Source organism: Acomys russatus, chromosome 18 (genome assembly GCF_903995435.1).
Source record: "Acomys russatus chromosome 18, mAcoRus1.1, whole genome shotgun sequence".
In the NCBI taxonomy this organism is placed as follows: Eukaryota; Metazoa; Chordata; class Mammalia; order Rodentia; family Muridae; genus Acomys; species Acomys russatus.
The window spans coordinates 2,408,082-2,430,869 of record NC_067154.1 but is presented as its reverse complement, the minus strand read 5'-3'; the positions used below and the strand labels follow the sequence as shown (position 1 = coordinate 2,430,869).

Here is a 22,788-nt window from a genome sequence, read left to right as displayed (position 1 = left end):
GTTCTAAATACACTTTGTGAAGTTGAAATTCCCAGTTTCTCTGTAGTGCCTCAGTGCACCAAAAAAAGAAAAAAAGAAAAAAAAAAATGAAAGTTAATATTTTGCTCTACACAGCATAGAGCTAGGATAAAGGAAACCTTGAAGGTAGTCAAAACTGTGTTGTGTAATCTGACAGGCCTGGTGCAAGGACTCTAAGCAGTTACTAAAACGAAGCAAGGAGACTTCATTGTGTCCAGAAGGGCCTGCTCTGAAGCAGTCTCTCTGTTTCCTTGAGGTCTCCCTTTGGAGTCCATTGATGTTCAGAAAACGGTGTTCCACTATCCTCTTGGAGAAAGTTCTAGAGATCCTGATCCATACTACCTAGTGCTGGTCTACTGCTAGCACTCTCCATTTCATAGTCTAGACTTTCCTTTTTCTACTGTGTTTGTTTTTTGTTATTTTATTTTTCCTCCACAACTGGATGAAACAATAACTTTTGAAAACAAAAAATAACAAGTAAATGCTTGGAGACTACATTTTGAAGATGTCTGTTTTAGACCTTACTGCTGTTTTGGCAGGGTATACAATTGTTGCCCAGTTGACCTCTATAGTATTACTGCCCTGCTCCACTCTACAGAAAACATGTTTCCACTGCTTCTGTTCCGTGCTGGGTGAGTTTTCAGTCTGAAATCTTCGCACTTCAGTGTAAGAAAATCCTAAACAGTTTAAGGATGTCTCTTCTCTTTGGAGTTAGTTATTAGTATTACAACAACAAAAAAATTACTTTCTGATTTCTTAGCATATTACCTTTATTAATTCTTAGAGAATTTCAAGCAATGTCTTTGATCATATTCACCTACATCCATCCACCATTTTTCCTCCCAACTTCATGTTTTCTTTTTCTTTCCTTTATCAACCCAGCAACTCCTATTTATGCTTACCTTGTACTCCTGAGTATGGGACCACCAAGTGTCACACCCTTAAAGAAAATTATTCTCCTGCCCACAAAAGCCATTAACTATCAATATCTCCTCAGGGTTGAGGCTCACAAGATCCACACTTCCTCTCTCTAGAAAGTTGCCAGGCAACCACAGTTGCTCTAAGTTCTTGAGTAGAGAGCCTGTCACACCCAGGGAACACTGTTTCAGTTCAGTCCTTGAATATTAGCTTCTACAGTTATTGTGCCCTCTCTTATGTGATAATCCCTGAGCCAGCATTCTGGTTTTTTTTTTTTTAATTGCAAAATTTTTATTGAGATTATAATACAATCACATTCCCACTTCCCATGTATCTCCCATGTGCTGTCCCCAGTGGCCTTTCAAATTCATGGCCTCTTTTTCTTTAATTGTGTGTGATATATACATATGCCTATATCTCGTGTGTGTGTGTGTGTGTGTGTGTGTGTGTGCGCGCGCTGCTCAGTATGTATAATGTTACTTGTGAAGACTTCTGCTTTCAGCACTCCTTGGTTATCTGTAGTCTTTGTGGAGGGTTGAGGCCTTCTGGGCTTTTCCCTTGTTAGCATGTCTTTTAGTATCCCTTGTTCAGCTCATGTGTAGGCAGCCATGGGGAGGCTGGAGCATCTGTCATTTGTAGGAGACACAATCTCACAGCTGACTTCCTGTTCCCCTGGCTCTCAACAGTCTTTCTTCCTCTTGCACACTGCTCCTTAGGTGCAGGAGTTGTGTTGATGTACTAGTTGGGGCTGGGCTCTGTAGGCTCAATTTTCTTTTAACAAATATATTTTATTATAAACTTATTAACTGAGCATACATCACTTATAACCCGACTAACCTAAACAATAGGAAAACAGGATTAAAGAATACAATAACAAAACTGTAAGGATAGCAGTTCCGAGGAATGATTCTCTTGGCGTCATCAGCAGGATTTCATCTGCTGGAACCTGGAGCAACCAGAACCTGGAACCTCAGCAGGAGCGCGGAGCCCTGAGCCCGAAGCCTTCCCTCGAGCGGTTCTCTCTAGTAGCATCTCGAAATGGAGCGATGAACAGCCAAAACTATCCCAAGTCTCCAAAAGCTCCGCCTCTTGTTTCTGGCTCTCTTACATATCTCCTCCCAGAGCCTGTTCATGGATCTTTTCAGCTGGCAACAATCAAGCTCCCGCACGAGGTGGTTGTGTCTTCTAGTGGATTAATCTCACCTGTTCTCACAAGACCGCTCACCATCCCACACTTGGAATCATAACAAAAACAGGTTTATCTCTCCTTCAGGGCTCTGTACGGCAGGTTGATCAGCTGTAGTTTGCTATACTGCTCTCCATCTGTTTTGCAGAGGTGTCTTCTAGATGAAGGGTGAGAGCTGTACTTACCTATGGGCGTAAGGACACACAGAATGCAGTCAGGAATTGTACTGGTTTAGTAAGGTGGCAGTTGTAGATTCCCCTCCAAAATCTGTGACTTCACAATCCCTGCATACGTGGCTGGGTTTCAGGACCAGGCATGACGTCCTTCTTGTTGAGCAGGCCTTGAGACCAGTTAGAGAGCTGCCTGACACTGTGTAGCAGACAAACACACGAGGAAGCGACACTGAGTTGCCATCGGTGCTGCTTAAGGCAGGAAATAAAAGCACTTGCCCTCCAAGTCATTTTACTAAGAACAAGCGCAGATTCCAGTTCTCTACTGTCATGTTCCTGTGTCTTCCGTCTTCTACCTGTTGCATGACTCTGAGGCTGTGCCTGCCTTTATCTATTGCGCTGTGTGTTTCTGATTTTGCTTTCCTCTTGGTGTGTGAGAGTATGGACCCCGGGTGTTCCACTTCATCAGTCTCCATCTTGTGCCCTTGAGACAGTCTACACAGAACCTGGCTTGCTATTTGATCTCGAGTGGGTGGACAGCAAGCCCAGCGGTCCTCCTGTCCCTGTCCCCTGAAGTCCTGAGGTTACTGGTGCACATCCCAGCCCTGACTTTATGGAGGGCTGAAGAGTAGGGAACTGAGGTCCTTGTGTCTCTACAGCTAGCACTTTGACCACTGATCCATCCCTCCAGCCCCTAAAATTTGTGTAAAAGAGCTTCTTTCTTGGGGATCCTTTTTTTGTTTGAGACAAGGTCCCTCTGTATAGTCCTGACTGTCCTCAGAGTCTTAGAGCCTGGACTAATTCCCAGGTCCTGATGGTAAAGGTATATGCCACCATGCGCAAGGAGAATCCTTTAAAGAATCCTGTTTGTGTTCGTGCTTGTAATAGGTGTTTATTATTTAAGATATTAGGTATGGGCCAAAGAGATAACTCCACATGCTGCCAAGTATAATATAACAGCCTGACTTTAGTCCCTAAAACCCACATGATAGGAGATAATTACAGTAACCTGAAGTGACTCTTCCTGCATGTGGCACACATGTGCACACACTGAAATTCACACAAAATAATAAAAGCTTAATATACCATTTCAGTGAGTGTATGTGTGTACATGCACACACATGCATTCATGTGGTATTTCCCTTCAAGGTCTCTGTCCACCCACTTGTCGGTCCCCCCAATCCCCAACCCCAATACCTGCCCTGGTCTTTATCTTTGAAGTTCAAGGCTTTCCTCAGTATCACTGGTCTTGCTCATCTGCTCTTACTGAAGAATGTGAGAAAGGATTCTGCAGGACCTACCCCAGGCCCTTGCTGTCCCGTACTCAGACATTTCCTTTTGCCCACGCGGTCCACATTGCCTTGTTTAGTTGCCCTTGTCTGCCAGGCCCAGTCTGTGCTTTGTCCTCTCAGAGTGCAAACCTCCTTGGAGTTTATTGTTAGTTCGCCAGTAAAGCACTGAACTTTGACAATTATAATTCTGTGTGTTGGTGCCTCCATTGAAACTCCTTTTGTCACATGGACTGGAAACTCTGCATTTCTGTGGAGCTTTGTAGCCCATGGGTCCTAAATAGACTCCTTACTGGCACCTGGGTCTAGGACCTGTTGGTTTTTGTTATTTAAAGATACCCGTGCCCAGGCCAGAGGGTGTGCTAGAACTTTTACAAGTACACACCAGTTGCTTCTTAAGCTGAGCACAGGCGGGTAGCAGTGCCTGGTGTGGTTTTTCTTAAGCTGTTGGAGGCTATTTGGGGTTGTTGACTTGGCACACCTGGGAAGAGGAACATTTAACAGGAACCTCCATCACATTGGCCTGTGGGGCATTTTCCTGGTTGCTAGCTGATGGAGGAATCACAGGCCACCATATGCAGCTCCGCCGCTGGGCAGGTGGGTGTGGGTGTGCCGCACAGCAGGCTTGAAAGCCAAGGGAAGCAAGCCAGGAAGCACTGCTGCTGCTTCTTCCTTCCTTCTCTAGATGGTGACCAACCTGTCAGTCAAACAAACCCTTGGCTTCCCTGAGTTAATTTGGGCCATGGTGTTCATCATGTCAGCAAAGAAATGAAACCACAACACATTTTAAATGACGACTAAGAGCTGAAAGGCGGCAAGCAAACTGCCCCAGCTCGCACTTCCTCCCAGGTTACTACTTGCTATCACCAATCAGATTTACAGAAACGAAACTAGAAACTAGAAACTCACAGTGCGACTTTGAGGAGTGAAGGTGGGCTACCATGGCCCAACAGACAGCACCGTCCAGCAGCCCAGTCCTCACTGGTGAGTACTCAGGTGGTGGCCAGCAGCAAAGCCCAACACTCCAGTTCCCCACAGGGAGACGGCAGGGCACTGCTGAGGGCACAGTTGGGCTTACAGCATCTGAGAAAGCTATAGGTGCCAGGAACCTCAGGAACCTGACCACTCTAGGCTGGCCCGTTCTATCCTTTTCGGTCCTTGATTCACAGGTCTGAGAGCTCTGTACTTTAAAGTTAAGACAGGCTGCTGGGAAGGGAGCTGGCAACCTGGAAAGGAGACCCCGGGCTTTTAGGTAATTGAGGAATACTGAAGACCAGGACCGGGTGGGGGTGGGGGGATGGGAGAGGGATGTTGCAAATAGCCATCGGTTTCCCAGAAGCGTGAGTTGCACGGGCTGATGTTTCAGGACCACCCATAGTGACAATCACCTTGAAATGGTTTTATCTTGAGGGCATGGTGATCCAGGTTTTTGTCAGTTTTGTGGTCCACTGAATTGTCTTAAAAAATAAAAGAACTCAAGAATGCAAAGGAAGTCCTCTCTGGGACAGGAAATAGAAATAAGACACAAAGAACAGCAGGAGTAAAACAAAAGCTCACATGGACAGACTATTGCAATGCTCCCAACCCCTAGATCTTGAGTAGTAGTCTGACCCAAAGGTTAAGGCAGGAAAACAGACAATAGGAGGGCACTGATGCTAAGCTTATTCAAGCTTTCAATCACAGTGACTGCAGGGATCACTGCCCAAGTGAAGTCACTATTTTCAGCAAAGGCAGCTTCTGTCCCTGGCAGTTGACCAGGCGACCATTATTCTAAGTCACTTGGTAGCAATGTCTCCAGCCAAACTGTGGGGCACTAGTAATCTATCCAGCCCGTGAGCCTCCCTCCCTCCCGACTAGCATATTGTTTAGACTTATCTTGTGTGTGATCTTGCCTGCATAGATGTCATTGTGCCCCTTGTGGACTTGATGCCTGTGTTGCTTAGACGAGGAGGGCACAGGATTCTCCCTGGAACTAGAGTTAGAGATGGAGATGGGTCACCATGTAGGTGCTAGGAACAGAGTCTGGGTCTTCTGCAAGACTGACCAGAACATATATGTTTGAATGTATATATATATGTTTGAATGTATATATATATGTGTGTATATATATATATGTATATATATACACACACACACACACACATATATATATATATGTATGTATTTAGTGTGTGTTCGTATGCCATGTGTGTGGAAATCCTGGAGCTGGAATTTGTAAGCATTCCCAACATGAGCGCTGGGACAATATGAGCCCTCAGGAAGAATAGCAAGTACTCTCTCTCTCTCTCTAGCCCCCTTCCTACTTCTTCAAGACAAGAGGAACCCATAAGCAGAAAAATGAAAAGTTGTTCCAAGCAGAGAGGATGGTACAACTAAGAGTACCAGTCTCCAAGGCACAGGTCAACCCTTTTATTTTAGCCAATCCACATGTGCAGTGTAGTGTGAGAAGCAAGAGAGATGAGGCTCCAGCCCACTTCCCAGGCTCTGTATTAGCAAACCATTATGGGTTTGTCCTCCAAAGGACTAGTGTTCTGATTTTTTTTTAAGTGGGCCTGAGAGATAGCTCTGTAGTCAAGAGCACTGGCTGCTCTTGTGAAGAACCCTGCTTGGATGCCCAGGACCCACATAATGGCTCACAACCATCTGTACCTCCAGTTCCAAGGGATCCTTATGCCCTACCCTGGCCTCAATAGGCACCAGGCACTTATGTGGTACCCACAAACATGTAGGCAAAAGCCTCATACATATAATTATTTTAATAAAATATGTAAATATAATATTAATAGGAAGTCAGTGGAGCAAAATAGAAACTGCTGGAACAAAAATAACTGTGTCTAACCATAGGACAAGTTCTACGTTCATCTTGCACTCAAAAATAAATTCCATATAATTATAAAAACAAGAGTTAACTAGGTTCTAAACATATGCCCTTACCTAAAAGTAGAAGCCATAAAGTCATTTTAATATTAAATAAGCAGATAGACTTTTGAAATATTTCCTATGTGTGTGCGTGGTGTATGCTCATGTGTGTGTGTGTTCACTGGTGTGTATCGCAGAGGCCAGAGGAGGATGCCAGCTGTCCTGCCGTTACCAAACTTTGACTAACAAAGTGATAATATTCTGAATATGTGACAAGCCTATAAATCGGTAAGAAAGTAATAATTCAGTAGAAAAATTGGACGGAGACATTGTTGTGGGGAAAGAACGGCAAGCACCACTGAGCAGGCCACTGAATTTTAAACTGTGGGCTACGACCCACTGTGGCCTGTATTGTCTGTACTTTGACCTGTTCATCTAGCCATCCATCCAAGTGGCTCTATGAACATATGTTTTTAAATCAAGCCAGTATGAGGCCCTGCCTTGTTTTCTCCAAATCGTCCTCACTATCTGTGCCCATGGAGTCTTCCTGATAATTGCCCTTTCAAACTCTTTACCCTTGGGATTTGGGTTGAAACTACATTAAGCCTAAACTTCCTTGGGGGAGTTTGTGTAAGATTGTCATCTTTGTCTATCTAGCCACTGTTCTATACAGGGGGTGTTCAGCCATTGGGATCTTCATCGTGTTCCTCCCTGATTCACAGTCTTTTGCCTTTGCAATCTTCCTTTGTTCTTTTCTCCATCTGGACTGCTTTGCTGTCTCTAGTTTCTGTGGAATATATAGTTTTGTGTGTGGCCAACCCCTGGAGTATGGTAGATCTAACACCCCAAAGGAAATCTAACACTCCCTTACCCACAAACTGTCAATTGACAATATCTCCTCAGTTAGGGGTGGATGCTACTGAGTCCTGCTCCTCCACCCTCCACCCCACCCTCCACCCTCTACCCCCAACCATGCCAACTGGACTTTTAACTGGTTTGATCTTACACAGGCCTTGTGCAGGCAACCAGAGCTTCAACCACAGCTGCTTTGAGTTTCTGATTACAGCATCTCTGTTATGTCTAGAAGACCCTGTTTCTATGGATCTTGGAATCTTTCCATTCCCTCTTCCACAATGGTCCCTGAGCCTTGGGGGAGGTGAGGGTGATTTTGGTCATCTCATTTATGCCCGAGCATTCTCCACATCTTGACCAGTTGAGAACTTGATAATAAGACCCTATTGCCAAAAACAGCGCAGTTTTTAGTCAGAGGACACAGAGAAATTAGGCAATTACCAGGGGGATTTTCCTTATTGGCTAGCTTTCTTTGTACTGGAAGGTGCCATGTAGCTTGTTGAAGAAGAAGAATGATCAACAGTCCAACACAGCTGTGAACACTGTGAGCTACACTAAGACCAGCATGGGAAGATATGTTCGTGGGTACAATAGTGGCACAGATGTTATAGGGGTAACCAACTGATTTTCTAATTCAATTAAAGGCCAGCAAGAGGAAGTACATGCCTGCTACTGTAAATCTGACCAAGAACCCATGGTAAGGGAGCTCACAGAATACCACGGTAAGCCTAGTATTACTATTTTTGATATCTAGACATGGTATCAAACTTCACTCTGAGTTCACATCTGCCCGTAGATAAATGCAGCTCTTAGACATCATCAGAGAATTGCTTTGTGTGTTTTATGTATTTCAGTATGACCCCTGGAAAGTTTTGAGTTACAACAAAGCTCCCCTTTGTGGCTTGCTCTCTTTCTGTTGACAGCACTGGTCCAGAGCTCTGACTGAGGCCGTACCACACAAGAAATGCTATTGCCCCACTTAGAGTGCTGATTTGTTGTTGTTGTTGTTGTTGTTGTTTCCAGGAGTTAAGACTCTATTATAAAAAGAGGGCCCTACCTCCTTCTTTAAGCAAGTCCATGATGTGCTTTTCTGTTTTTAACCTGCATGTTGTTTATAGGTGTCAGTCAGGGTACAGAAAAGATGGAAAAAAGGATATGTGCCCTCTGTCCCAAAGAGCATGATTGGAGTGTGATATACTTTGCACCATCAGTGAATATAGCTGCTCATGAAAATTGTTTGGTAAGTTACTTGTAATATCTTATAAACTACATGTGTCGGACTGAAGAGGTGGCTCAGTGGTTAAGAACACTGGATGATCTTACAGAGGACCCAGGTTCTATTCCCAGCACCCACACGGTGGCTCGCAACCACTGTTACAGATTGCCGAGAGAAGAATATGATCATATAAATCATAATGCCCCAGTGGGTAGAGTGCCTTTGAGGTGAAAATACTCACTTAGGTAAATCTGTCCCTGTCTCCTGAGTGCTGAGATTAAAGATATGTGCCATCCTATCCAGCTGTTAGATATGTTTTAAATTATGTTCCATCTGTCCTGTATACTTGAATTTGTATTTTTGCAAGCAAGGACCTTCTCTCACATAAGTAAAATTCATCCTTCAAAATCAGACATTAGCTTTGTGTCTACAGTTCCATCTAATGGACATTAGCAATGTGTCTACAGTTCCATCTAATCGACATTAGCATTGTCAACAGTATCATCTAATCAACATTAGCAATGTGTCTACAGTACCATCTAATCGACATTAGCATTCTGTCTACAGTTCCATCTAATCAACATTAGCATTGTGTCTACAGTTCCATCTAATCAACATTAGCAATGTGTCTACAGTACCATCTAATCAACATTAGCATTCTGTCTACAGTTCCATCTAATCAACATTAGCATTGTGTCTACAGTACCATCTAATCGACAGTAGCATTGTGTCTACAGTACCATCTAATCGACAGTAGCATTGTGTCTACAGTGCCATCTAATCGACAGTGTTGTTGTATCTACAGTGCCATCCAATCGACATTAGTGATGTGTCTACAGTGCCATCTAATCCCCAAACTTGGGTTATCACCTGTTATCCTAAACAATATGGCAAAGGGTTGAAGTACATGGGCTGCATGAAGCTTTCATCCCTTAAGCCTTTTACTTTAGCCCTGTTGTGTATTTACATTTTTTCCATTGTTAAACCATTTCTGATGGACTGTTGATTTCTCAACATTTGTAGTAAATTTTCTCAGTATACATTTCATTAAAGAATGCAGCTGACTGAAGTGTACAGTTGAGTTTTAAAACACGCTTGCCTCCACATGATCTCTGTCACTATTCAGGGAGCTCCCAGGACCCCAGAACATTCTCTCATGCCTCCTCACATCTATTCCCAGTCACTTTAGATTGGTGTTTTCTTAGGCTCACATGACAGGAGTGCACAGCATGGACTCTTTAGTGTGTGGATTGCATTGCTCAGAAGTGTTTTGGAGATGCTCCTGTGCCATGTGTACAGCTGGCTCTCTGGGTTCTATATCTATGTACTCCGCCAAAACATTCAGAAAATAATACACCTTTATGGAGTAGACACATGCTTTTTCCTACCCTGTTGCCTTAACAACTACAGCAGACATTTCCATAGCATTTACACTGTAGTCCTACAGAGAAGCTTTAAGCATACAGGAGGGCATGTGTAGACTGTGTCGTAGTGAGAGTTTCTATTGCTGCGGTAAACACCATGACCAAAAAGCAAGCTGAGGAGGAAATGGTTTATTTGTCTGCACTTTCATAAAGTTGCTCATCATAGAAGGAATTCAGGACAGAAACTCAAACAGGAGTTTGGAGAAAGGAGCTGATGCGGGTGCTTACTGCTTTGCTCTCATGGCTTGCTCTGTCAGCTCTCTTTTAGAACCCAGGACCCCCAGGCCAGGAACGGTGCCACTCACATTGGCCTGGGCCCTCCCCCATTGATCAGTAATTAAGAAAATGGGCTAATGTCAGAGTTTAGAGAAGCATTTTCTCAATTGAGGTTCCTTCTTTTAAGATAACTCTAGCTAGTGTCAAGTTGACATAGAGCAGCGAGGACAGGCTCTCTGCCCATGTGACACATTTCTCTATGAGGAACTTCAAGCTAAGGGGACGTGAGCACCCCAAGGGAGGTCCCTTGAGACTAACAGGTGGATGGATCAGTATTTGCTCCCCGTTTTCATATTATCCTGTGAGATGGTTGTGTCACAGTCTGTTCATCCGTCCATCAGCACATGCATTCTGTCCAGTCTGAGGGGATAGCAAATTCTGTAATGAACATCTGTGTATGAGCCATTGCCTCCCATATGTTTTTATTCCTCTTGGACAAACATCTAAAAGAATTTTTACACTATAAAGTAAGTGTATATTTAATATTAAAATATTTATCGTTTCAAAGCCTGTCTATCAGGTAGTATCTTTCCTAAGGCAAATGTTTTCTTTCCCATTGTTGTTGTTGTTGCAACAGAAAAACAATGTTTCAGTTGAAATTTACCAGTGAGGACTTAGGAGCCGGTGCTGGGGTGGAGCCTGCCTGCGCAGAGAGGCAGGGAGCGCCCAGGAGCCCTTCTTCCTCAGCAGACAGACTGCACAAAAAGAAAACAAAGTTCTCCTCCACTCTGTCTCCAAAAACCTCCAACTGAAGTGTCCATCCCTTCTACTTCCTGTGCATCTCTTTATCTGTCCCCCTGACTTTCTCTTACTATCTATGTTTCCCCCCATGTTCACTTCCTATCAACTGGTTGCTTGCTCTGCCTCTTGATGTAGAGTTAACTTTATTTAATCTTGTTTACAATGCAACAAGCTCTTGGATTAGAGGCCTGTGCTGAGGATGAGCCACTCCACAGGTAGAAACAGGTTTTTCAAGTAAACAACACACTCTTTGGGTTTACAGTGTGATCAAATATCCTGGAACAAATGGAGATCAGTTACAAATCACAAACTGGCTGTGCAGACAAGAGATTGGCACAGAAGTCACATGACTCGTGCCCAATTATATTTACCTGTAAAGTGGCCAAGGCTCTGAAATGCTGTCTACTGTAGCCCTCCCCCTTGGGCCTTTTCAGCACCATCTCTGACTTGTATTGGTCAGGACTGCTTCATGCCAATTCTGGATTTTTTTTCCAACCGGCAGCTGTACTCATCAGGACTGGTGGAATGTGTGGATCGTGATCCATATGATACAGATAGAAATTTTGATGTGAAATCAGTAAAGAAAGAGATCTGGAGAGGACAAAGATTGGTAAGTTGACGTGTGTTATTACTCATGCAGGGTAAGTCTTGGGGGCTACATTCGAAGGTCAGTCTGCTAGGGGCTGGAGAGATGGATCAGCACTTAAGAATGCTTGCTGACCTTCCACAAGACCTGAGTTTGGTTCCAAGCAACCAAATAGCAGCTCACAGCTGCCTGTAGCTGCAACTCCAGGGTGTCTGACACACTCTGCTGGCTTCCACAGGCACCTGCAATACATACTCACTCACTCAGACACATACACAAAAGGTTTTTTTTAAAAGACTCTTTCATTTAAACAAAGAAATAAATATCTATTGGTAAAAGTAGGGTTAGAGCAACATCCTAGAGAGTGGTAAGTAGGACTGTGAGGGATGGCCACAGCTGAGAGCTGTCTATCCCTCCTTCAGGAAAGCAGGCTTGAGATGAACAGACTGAGTGAACTGACTCCCATCAGGCAGGCTTTAACAAGCCCCAACTGCCATTTCACCAGAGCAAATGCCAACCAGCAGCTCAGCTGCGCCACCTAGGTCCTTCCTTCTGCTCTCCTGCCCCAAAGCAGCTAGCTGGTCCTCTTGCTGCCACAAAGGTGCAGGTGGCAAGCCGAGCCAGGGCTTCATCCCTCACATGGAGTAAGATGCCTTCTAGGTGTCAATCATGGCTGCATGTCTTTCTGCACCAGCTGCTGAGTGGTTATTGCTGGTCAGCATCTGCCTTGGAGCTGGGGTCATAAGGGGCCTATCCGGGAAAGAAGGACGGCTCAGAGGGGATCCTGTGAGGCTCACTGGGTGTCTGGACTTCCTTTGTAAAAGGCCATTTGCAGATTAGTGAATAGGATGGTAAGTCTGAGTGTGTCATGGCTGACCACACCCACAGTAAGGTGTCAACGGCTGCAGACACACAATGCCACACCATCTCTACACCACCTCCTTAGAAAGCCAGATAGGGAAACAAGGCATCAAGAAAAATACCTGTCCCCGACCCGCGGGTTCAGTTATTCGTGGAGTGGCGAGGAGGGTCGTGACCTGTGAATAAAGAATTGGGCGAGAACAGAGACATGGGCCCAGGAAAACGTTGCTTATTGAGGGCCGTTTATTGTAAGGGGGTATCCAAATTTAAAGTAAGTTTCTGAAAGGGCGGGGGTAAGAAGGAATGCAGTGGAAAGTTACAAAATCTTCTGGGCCAGGCCCAAGGACAGCAGGTGTGGAGTGGGGCGATTATTCAGAAGTCGCGATACACCGAATGTTCTCTTTCTCAAGGTCAGGCTGGATCTTTGTGGTTGCCAGGTAGAATAATTATCTCAAGTATGCAGACAGCTGTGGCTTTCAGCCAGCAGGGCCTCTCAGCCACTGGGGCAGGTCAGGCAAGGTCCTATGGCTCCTGATATCTCCCTCTAACTAATACAGTGACGGGCGGGCAATTGCCAATTAACATAGTCTAGTCTCTTGCCAATCAAGGTCTCAACCCGGAGAGCTCTCGCCGTCGGGATGGCGGAAGGCGGAAACCAGCGCCAAGTCAGGGCATGGTACTTCGCAGCTCTCTGTATTTTGCCCATGTTTGACGAAACGGGTGAGAGTAGAGGTCTGATCTCCAGAGGGCACTGATATACGCAGGGCTGTCAACCCTGTGATTGGCTTCTATATGGCCACTGATATGCTCAGAGCTTAACTGGGTGCTCGGCCCCAGCTTGGCTCTGGATCCGAACGACACCTTTTGTCTGGAGGTGGGAAATTGGGTGTCAACCCACATGCAATCAGACATGCTCCCCAGGAGGCCATTCACAGCAGGCAATGTACCTCCTGTGCAGTGCTTTGCCTCGCACCCCGAACGTGATGAGAATTAGGGCTTAAGGCTGTCAGCCAAGCCTAAGAAGGCTACCTGGCCTTAATGGCAAGAAGGCATGAATAATAAGGGCATGGTCTCTGTCTGTGTGGACACCAGCCTGTATTAGAAAACCCGACTGTACAGTAGAATGAGGGGAGGTTTCAGGGAGGAGCCACTAAGAGGTGTCTTTGCGGAGCCCTGCCAGTCAGCGGCCTCCTAGCCACTGTTTTTTGTCCAGGGCCCTGAAATTGAGGGGGCGGCCAAATGAGATTGGCCCAGGGTTGGAGGAAGTCCTGGGCGTAAAGTCAGCTGGGGGGGTCTTCGGTGTCCAAGCAATGATAATGGACCTGAACAGGGTTGGTAGCCGCATCCACCTGTGCTTTAACAAAACTGGAAAGGCAGTTAAGGGCCCAAGGACCAAAGGAGAGGAGGAGGATAATGCCCACAAGGGGTCCCAGAAGGCTGGGCAAGAGGGTGGTAAGCCAGGGGGAGGAGGAGAACCAGTTCTGATACCAGGACTCCTGTTTCTCTCTGGCTCGCTGGCGTTCCTCCAGGGCCTTGGAAACTTTGTCAAGGCTCTTCTGTGCTAAGCCTGTTTTACTGACATAGAAGCAACATTCCTCTTTAAGAGCAGCACAGAGCCCCCCCTCCTTGAGGAAAAGGAGGTCGAGGCCTCTGCGGTTTTGAAGAACTACCTCTGTGAGTGAATCAAGGGAGTCGGAGGGAGGGAGCTCGCGGAAGGCCAGAGGCAGCGAGAGGGTCCCATCTTCCGGAATTAGTACTGTTGAGGTGGTGGCACAGAGGTCCAGTCCTGGGCTGGGGGAAGGGGGGGCCCCGAACAGAAAGCGAATTGGCAGCGGGGAGAGGGATTAATGGTGGTGAAGGCTGGCTGGCGGCACCGGAGTCTGTTGGATCTGTCCCGTAGCAGGCACTGGGCTCAGGAGAACGAGGAAGAAGATGAGCAGGGACATTCGGTGCTCTGTCCCCTGATGCTGCCAATAGCCACTGCCCCCTGCCACTCCTGCTGCTGCTGCTGCTGCTGCTGCGGCGGTGGCGCGGCCAAGATGTTCCTGGCGTTTAGTTCCCTGCCCACCTTTTGCCATTTTTTAGAGTGAATAGTAGGACCCTCGATCATAAACCATGGACACGTATCAGCAATAAAGACAAAGAACTGCACCAAGTTTTTCTTTTTAACCCTAATGACTCTCTCTCTGAGAGTTTCCTTTAAGTCCTTAACGAATCGGACTTCCTTGGACATAGAATGGCCCATTCTTGAGAAAATGCGGATGGATGACTCACCTAATAACAAGACCAGCCGGACGCGCAGGACGAGTTATGAAAAACCAAGCGGGATCCCCTTAATCCATCTGGGGGCGATCCGTGCCTCGTACCCACTCGGGTGCAGGATCTTCACTCGCAGACTCAGCTTCTCCGGAGGATGGGGGAGGAGCAGGATTAGATTGAGAGTGGGTGATAGGGAAAGTAAGGTGGGGAACTGAAGTTTGTGAAAGATGAGAAGTTAAAAGTGAAAGCTGTTTTGGAAGGCAAGCGATTTCAACAGCATCTGAGAGCTGGGAGTGAAGATGGGCTTTTAGGTTACAAAGGCAAGAAGAATATCGGCAGGAAGGAGATTGGTTATAGGGGAGAACAGGAGGCTGCAGTTTACGGGGTGAAGCTGTAAGGGATGGGAAGAGAGGTGGCCACTCTTCGGAATGATCTCCAGTGGCTTTTTCTTCAAGGGCTGCGTCGTCGTCAGGGTTAAGGGAATCTCCAGGATTAACAAAAAGGACAGCGGGGGGGGGGGGGGGGGGCAGAAGACTTCGTAGTGGATGGAGAGGCGGTCTTGGAATTCTTACTGTTAAGAGGGATGACAGGCGCGCAGAAAGGGGAATAGCCGCGTCACGAACAGATGTCTAACAGGAAGCCATAGCAAGCACCAGCTGAGGCCACACATCTCTTAGTGGCACAACAAAGAGCTGCTGAGCCTCACACTCAAAATCCCCTGACCAACGCCCTGCCCAGGGAGAAAGAAGCCTGCCAGCTTTACATCTAAGAGTTCTTTATTTACAGGGAAAGACTGTTGTTTTGGAAACCATCTACATGTGTTTACATTTATGTGGACTATGATGCAACTGTCTACTCCAGACCTTTTGTTCCAGTTGGCTTCAGTTTTTTTGAAACTTCCTCTAAGTCACATTTAATGTGGGGAAGGAGGCAAGCCTGGGGGCAGAGAAGTCCCTTACAACTCCCTCACTAGGTCTCTAGTGTCCTCTGCTGCTGGCCTCTCTTTGAAGACACTCCAAACACAAGTTCTCGTGAAGGCGTGCTCTGGTCTTGAAAGGTCCTTCTTTAGGCTAATGCGTGTGCATCTGTGTTACATTTGAAGATGAGTGGAGAGTCAGAATGAAGCTTGCAAATCTCGGCCATTAGTCCTTCAGGTGCATAGGACCCAGTGCTGCTCAGAGCATCTCCTCAGCACCCATGCCCTCAGGGAACACAGTCCCCTCCAATGCTCAAAGGGCACAAAGACACTGGCCGGCCTCACCCACACTGGATGGGGCTGATATTTCACACACACTTAAACTCATTTCTTTTTAGAAATAAGTATTTTAGCCATGTAGTGGCGTGCACCTCTAATCCCAGCATCGCAGAGACAAAGGCAGGTGGATCTCTACAAATTAAAAGATTTAGTGATTCTTTGAAATTCTGTATTTTCAGATTATTTTGCCAACAACATGCTCCAAAACAAGAAGAGACCACGCAGAGTGGTAAGTTTCTAAAGTGGGTTTAAAGAAAGTTACTTAGGTAAAACATGAAATAATATAATTTCTTCTCAGTAAGTTGCAGATGGTTGTGAGTCACTATGTGGGTGCTTGGAACCAAACCTGATTCCCCTGGAAAAGCGGCAAGTGCTCTTAAGCCCTGAGCCATCTCTAGCCATCGATAGTCATTATGTTTTTAATTCTTTGGAAAGTAGCATTTGCAGTTGCTTTCCACTACTGTATGTTGACAGGGAATGATGATAATAATGTGTGCATATGTGTATACATATATATGTACATGTACACACACACACACACACACACACACACAAAGGCAGAGTTAGTTCCATTCTAGCCTGAGCTACATTGTTAGATCCTGTCTCAAAATTATTCTCCATAAATCTTTGTCCCATTTCATAACTATACTGTTAAATGCAATTTCTAAGAAAAGTCACTAGGTCAAAGAACATAAGTGATAGATCTCTGGATAAGCAAGAATGCGCGAATTATCTTCTGAAAAGGCTGCTGTAGATAAGGAAATAGGACTGTCCAGATCTCCGCAAGTATTAGATAAGAGCACATGTCAACCTGATCCGGGACACTTGCTATACTGCTGCACCTTTCCAAGAGTCAGGTATGGCCTGAGTTGATTCTTCTGTTCAGTGAAATACCATCTGCTGTTTTCAATTTTACATCTGCCTATGAGCTTAGAATTAAAATTAGTCTTTTGTTGGAAGTTGCACATGCTTAGGTCGAAGTTTGCCCAGTCTTCTAATTTTGCAGCAACTTTGGCATGTATTTTTTACTTTATGCAAACATTAATCTTTTCATACACACACACACGAGACAGGGATTTTCTGTGTAGCCCTGGCTGTCCTGGAACTCACTCTGTAGAGCAGGTTGGCCTTGAGCTCAAGAGATCCACCTGCCTCTGCCTCCTGAGTGCTGGATTAAAGGCGTGTGCCATCCCAGCCCAGCAATTATTGTTTTATATATTCCAACCTTTAAATGGTTTCTATTTTAGCTGACTGCCCAAGCCTGAAGAAAAAGAGAGAAAGGGAGAAAGACCTCTCATCAGACTCTCCCACACAGGTAATTTGACTTGAAGATCTCATTTCTTCACATAAAGCCTACATGGAATTCTGAATGCCAGAGACTCAGAGTTTTCAAATCACTGGAGGAGCTGGCATTTCCACAGCATCCTTCATGTGTGTTCTCTCCCTAGATGGAGCTGGAGCTCGTTTTAGCGTGGCATCTTGGGGAGAACCCTACACTCCGCAAGTGCTTAGTCATCCTAACGTGTTAAAAGCTTAGAGTAGTAAGGAGCTAGAAGCTCAGGGATGACGTCATTCCCTCAGCTTCTGTCAAGCATCCCTTGGCTAGTGAATGCCAGTGAAACATCTTCCCTTCCAGGACACTTAACAGGCTGAGAGTACAGACAAGCATTCATTCATAACAAGTGTTTCCGAGCTACATGGTTCACACCTGACTGAGTTTCTAACTTGTAGTTTTCTGGATTAGTAGACAAAAAAGTGGAAGAATTTGGAGAGATGTGAACACTATTTCTACCAGGTGATATAAACTAAATTAGTACAAGACAGCACTCTTTCCCTCTTATTGTTTATTTAGGAATTGTATTTTAGGTCACAAACAGCACACCCCATAGGTATCAGCTATTTTAGGGTACCATTTGGATCCAGAAGTTCATCAAGAAAAAAGTTTGTCTAATAGATTTTTTTTCTTTTTCTTTTTTTGTAATTTGATTAATACTTTTAATGATGTAGCAAAACATTTTTATTTAATGTAGTATTACAGGCCAATATGAAAACTCAATGCAATCTTGATTTTCTGTTGTAGCCTACAAAGAAGAAACATGACAAAAGACACATGACGGTAGAGCACCTCAGTCACACAGGTTGGTTCTCAGTGATGGTTGCAGAACCACAGTGGCCTTCAGATAGTTATAAAATGTTGACCCATATGTTCCAAAGCTGGTGTCATGCTTTGACCTCTATGCTTCTGGGCCTTTGTACCTAATAAGAACACAGGTCTTTATTAGCACTGTGCACTCTGTTAGAACCCATGCTGTATCAAATGTGCTTGAGCTACAGTAACCGTTTCTTCTCAGTCTGAGGAGACACATTAAGAAGGCAGGTGGGTTTGCCTGAGGCCAGAATCCAGTGGTGTGCTGCCACTCAGGGGATAGGTGGCTTCCCTTCTGTAAGGGGAACATCCTTACAACATGGTAGCCATTACTAACATGAGAGGCTGTCACCTCAAGCATTTGAAGCCAAATGCTACAACATCACACTAATTCACACTGTTCCTATCAGCAGAGAAATGCTTTAATTTTTTTATACCATTTACCTTTGAGCTACAGAAAAATGAGACAAGTATGCGGGCCATTGACTGGTAAAGTATAATGTGATCACATGACATCAATAGCTGCCCATTTCCTCCTAAAGATGTACTGTTTGCTCTTAGGTGCAGTTGTCAAAGTTCCTTTTCTTAAGAAATGCAAGGACGCAGGACTTCTTACTGAATTATTTGAAGAGATACTAGAAAAAGTGGATTTAATGTATGCCAGACTCATGGATGAGACCACATCAGATGCAGGTATTGAATCGGCTAAATGCAAGTGAATATTGGAAAACACAACTTTCCCATGCTTTTCTATCCCTTCTTTGACACCTTGTTTAGGAACACTCATTATGGGCTGGAGAGATTGCTCAGTGGTCAAGGGCACCTGTGAGTCCTGTGGAGGATACAAGCATGTACACAGTGGCTCACAACTGAAACTCCTGTGAAGGGAATCCAACGCCTTCCGTCCTGTGCATTTCCTAGGCAGTCACATGGTACATGCATCTGTACCTGTGGTCAAACACTCATATAGAAAATAAAAAATATAAAAAATTTAAAGTAATAAATGAACAATATATAAAAATCACAGATTCTTTACTTAGTGGCTAAAATGCACTGAGGCCGGAGGGCTCTTTCCCAGAGGTGCACACAGCTGGATGGAGACATTCATTGAAACCATATGGTGTTAGTTTGGCTGGTTTTGTTGTTGCTGTGCAGGTGCTGTTTTAAGATATACATTTATCATTCTGTTATTTATGTGTGTGCGCCTGTGTGTCTATCTGTGTGTAACACATGGACACAGGAGTGCAAGTGCCCACAGAGGATAGAATTCTCTGAGCCCCTGGAGCACTGGGACCCAGCCCCTAGGTAATAATTTTGATGTGCTTCAAATTATATTCCTTAATAGACTTGAGGACACCTAACCCAGGTACACATACTCACAAATAAATCTTTTTTCAAACATTGCACTGTGCACCAGCCACAGCACACATGCAGGTCAGAGGGCAAGTCATAGGAGTCAGTTCTTCTACCATGTGGGCCTTGAGTGGGGACTGAACTTAAGGCATCAGGTGGCAGCCACCACCCCTACCTGCTGAGCCATCCTGCCTGGCCGTGGAGTAGTGTTTAGATCAACTCTGTAGTTTCTTTGTGAATGAGCTCCTAGGGAAGGAAAAGGCCCACTCACCTTGTGCAAGTGTGTGGCTCCTGTGACCTCCTGTAACCTGCAGAAGGAGCTAAAAGCTCCATAGTTCCTTGTTAGGGGAATCTGGGTATTTCATACTGTAAGGGACAATGCACAATCTGGACTTAAAAATGACTTTTTCTATGGCAAAATCAAAAGATAAATTAACAATAATTCTAAAGGCCCATTTGTTACATAATTTTATTTACTTATTTTCTCAAGACCAAGAACTCTAAAATTTGTGGGTGCCTCAGAATCACCTGGGGGCTCCCTGAAACACAGGTGCTGTCTCCTGAGATGGTCCAGCTGCAGGGATACTGGGTAGATGCTCCTCACGGGTCCCTGCTGGGCCTCTGCAGTGAGCAGCCTCTGCTGCTTACTCTTCCATACTGGGGGTTAGTTTCTGTTTCTCTCTGACTGATTTAGTCACATTAAAATCAACAGAGGAAATTGCTTTTCTCTCTAGACTATAAAGAGATTGAGACCTTACTGCTTGGCAGTGGATTGTTTGAAGACACATTAATAAAATTCCAAGAAGGTGGGTGGCTCGTTAACTAATGAACAGTGTGGTTTAGAGACATCACTCAGATCTAAATGGTAGGTGATAAAACGATGAACACACTCATAAAAGATGGTTTATATCAAGTGAAAGAGCCCATTACAAGAACAGCACGACACAGAGGAAACACATGAAAAAGCATAGTTTTACACGTATACACAGACATAAATGATACATAGACAGATGGACAGAGACAGACAGAAAATGCAGGTATTTTAGGTGCTTGAATCACACAGCTTTGTTTTCCAGGTAGACCCACAAGTACTTTCGTGTACAGAAAAGCTAACTGACAAGACAGAACCAACGAAAGTGCTTGACTCTAAAACTACAGTGTTTTGGCCCATGTAGAGACAGGCACCGCCTGGAGCTCAGGATGCTCCCTGCAGCCTCTCTGCCCCCAGGCAGCAGGATGGAGCCAGCGGTGACCCATCCTGCAGGTCACCTCCTCTTGCTGTAAGAGACATCAAGGTCTTTTCCTAAGATTTCTCTTCAAAGCCCATCTCTTGAAGCAGTGTGTACTATAATTCTAAAATCCCTCAGGAAAAAAACAAGAATAATCAAGAAAATTTTTGGTTTTGTTGTTGTGTGGGAGTGTTTTAAATGGTAGTATGAGGCAGGATTAACGAGACCTCGCCTTTCAAAAACAGTGGTGCATGCAGCTGGGTGGTGCACACCTGTAATCTCAGCAGCTGAAAAGGCGAGGCAGGAGGATTGCCAGCCTAGGCGACACAATGAAACCTCGTCTGAAAAACAGCAGAAGCATGCATTTATTAAGTTGCCTCTCAGTACCTCATACCTCTGTGTGCTGCACCTGTGGATACGGGTGAGGGCCCGATTCTCCCGGGATTGCTATGAGTAGCTCCTCCCCTTACTGCCCTACAGTGTTCTTTTCTACAGACTTGCCTGTCAGTAAAATGAGGGCACAGCAGGTTTCCCCTGTGAAGAAGACAGTGTTGTCTGTGTCACCTCAATACACACACCCTCTCTCATTTTGATTTTGTTACTCATTCCTATTTGACCTCTGAAATATTTTACTTTGAAAGTCACTGGCAAATGTCTGTGAATAAGAATAGCTTTAAAAACAGCCTTCAAAAACGTGTATTTCCTATGCTATTTACATGGGACACTTAGTATGAAAGTCATGCGTCTGGAACATGTCACACACATGATATAGGGCACTTCAAGACCCTAACCAGCACTGCATGAGAACCAGTGGGAAAGCCTGACCTCTGACCAGTGCCATTCTGGTCTGGCTGATTCAGCCTAGTATTTCAAGCTAGCTATACGTACGCAGTCATTCTGACAACCATGAATTTAAAGGTTCAATTGTGAGGAATCTGCACCTGACTACTATGACCTCAGTAGGTTTCTACAATAAAGCTTTTCTGTTCCTAAGTCACACCCAAAGCTGTGATGTAACAAATGTCCTTAGAGCCAGAGGTGTGCTCATGAAAGAGTTGTCACTGGCAGTCCTGCTACGTGCTCTAGTCTCTGAATGAATGAATGAATGAAAGAATGAATGAATGCTGTGCGACCTTGTTCTACCATAAAGGTGTGCAGAGTAATGCGATAAATGCTTGCGTTCCATCCTGAGTCAAATGGAAGCAGAGGCTGAACGGAGCAGTTTCTGCTCAGACCACTCTGTCTTCTTATTTCAGCGACAATTACTGTGTGTATTTTTGAACTGATCCAGACCAGAGACAGGACACTGTTCCTCATCAAATTACTACATAAACTGAAGCCACTTTACTTCTTTTAAAGTAATAAAGCGGAAAGCGTGTGAATATGAAGAAAGGCAGAGGCAGCTGAAGCAGCAGATTGAAGCCCTTGGAGACTTAAAAGAAATCCTGTGCTCATTTCAAGAAAATGGAGACCTGGACCACTCACGTTCCACCTCGGTATCCTTGGAGGACCCCCAGCTCAAATGCCAGGAGTGTGCGGAAATGCAAGCAGGCTCAGAAGACAGCCTGTGACAGACGCACACACAGTCCCCATGCCTCTCACCTGCTACTGCTGATCTATGCTTCACACCTGACTGGGTGTTTCCTGTGCCCTCTGTTGTCATCTCACTTGTCTGGCTTTTTCCTTGCCTGTAAAAACTGTTCCTCAGGTCAACTGCCTCAGGCCTCCCCTCTGCTCTCCAAGCAGTGAGGAGGTCTTCCTACCTTCCCCTCCCACCCAGTCAAGTGCAGCAACACCAGAGCCTTTCACATCTTTCTGTGGAATCCTAGAACTGTCTCTTGCCTCTGCTGCCCAGCCAGTAGGTTTCTTAAGGGCCTCTTCTCATTATTCATAATTCCATCAGAATAAAGTATAAACTCATTCCTGTGGCTTGCACACTGCTACCCTAGGTTTCTGCTAACTACCAAATTCGCAGCATTTAGCACACTCAATAAATATTTGTAAAATACACTGTAAAGAGTGAACAGTTTATTTAGTAGTTCCCAGCATCCATCAGCTACAACAATGTAAAATGCAGTGTACTACTTTACTGATTTTGTGGGTCTTCAGGATAGCTTTTTTAGAGGTGTCTTTTTGGCCATAGTCATTAT

At 45.0% G+C, this 22,788-nt stretch overlaps 1 protein-coding gene across 1 annotated transcript; it reads left to right on the top strand.

Moving 5' to 3' along the window:
• The first annotated feature begins 7,725 nt into the window (after window positions 1-7,725).
• LOC127201966 (PHD finger protein 11-like) lies at window positions 7,726-22,659 on the top strand. Its single transcript, XM_051160573.1, has 10 exons — window positions 7,726-8,014; window positions 8,411-8,532; window positions 11,452-11,559; window positions 14,873-15,048; window positions 15,970-16,139; window positions 17,158-17,225; window positions 17,991-18,048; window positions 18,618-18,749; window positions 20,144-20,215; window positions 21,998-22,659. The coding sequence occupies exons 1-10, from the start codon at window positions 7,987-7,989 to the stop codon at window positions 22,207-22,209; spliced, it is 1,146 nt and encodes a 381-aa protein (XP_051016530.1). The 5' UTR covers window positions 7,726-7,986; the 3' UTR covers window positions 22,210-22,659.
• The last annotated feature ends 129 nt before the right edge of the window (window positions 22,660-22,788 follow it).

What these genes read in the sequence shown, in the direction of transcription:
- LOC127201966 (XM_051160573.1), top strand. Translation starts at nt 7,987, where the DNA reads ATGGTAAGGGAGCTCACAGAATACCACG. An exon ending in GCAGTTTACGGGGTGAAGCT is followed by an intron (nt 15,049 to 15,969) that starts GTAAGGGATGGG and finishes ATTTCTTTTTAG; the next exon opens with AAATAAGTATTTTAGCCATG. An exon ending in ATTAATAAAATTCCAAGAAG is followed by an intron (nt 20,216 to 21,997) that starts GTGGGTGGCTCG and finishes CTTCTTTTAAAG; the next exon opens with TAATAAAGCGGAAAGCGTGT.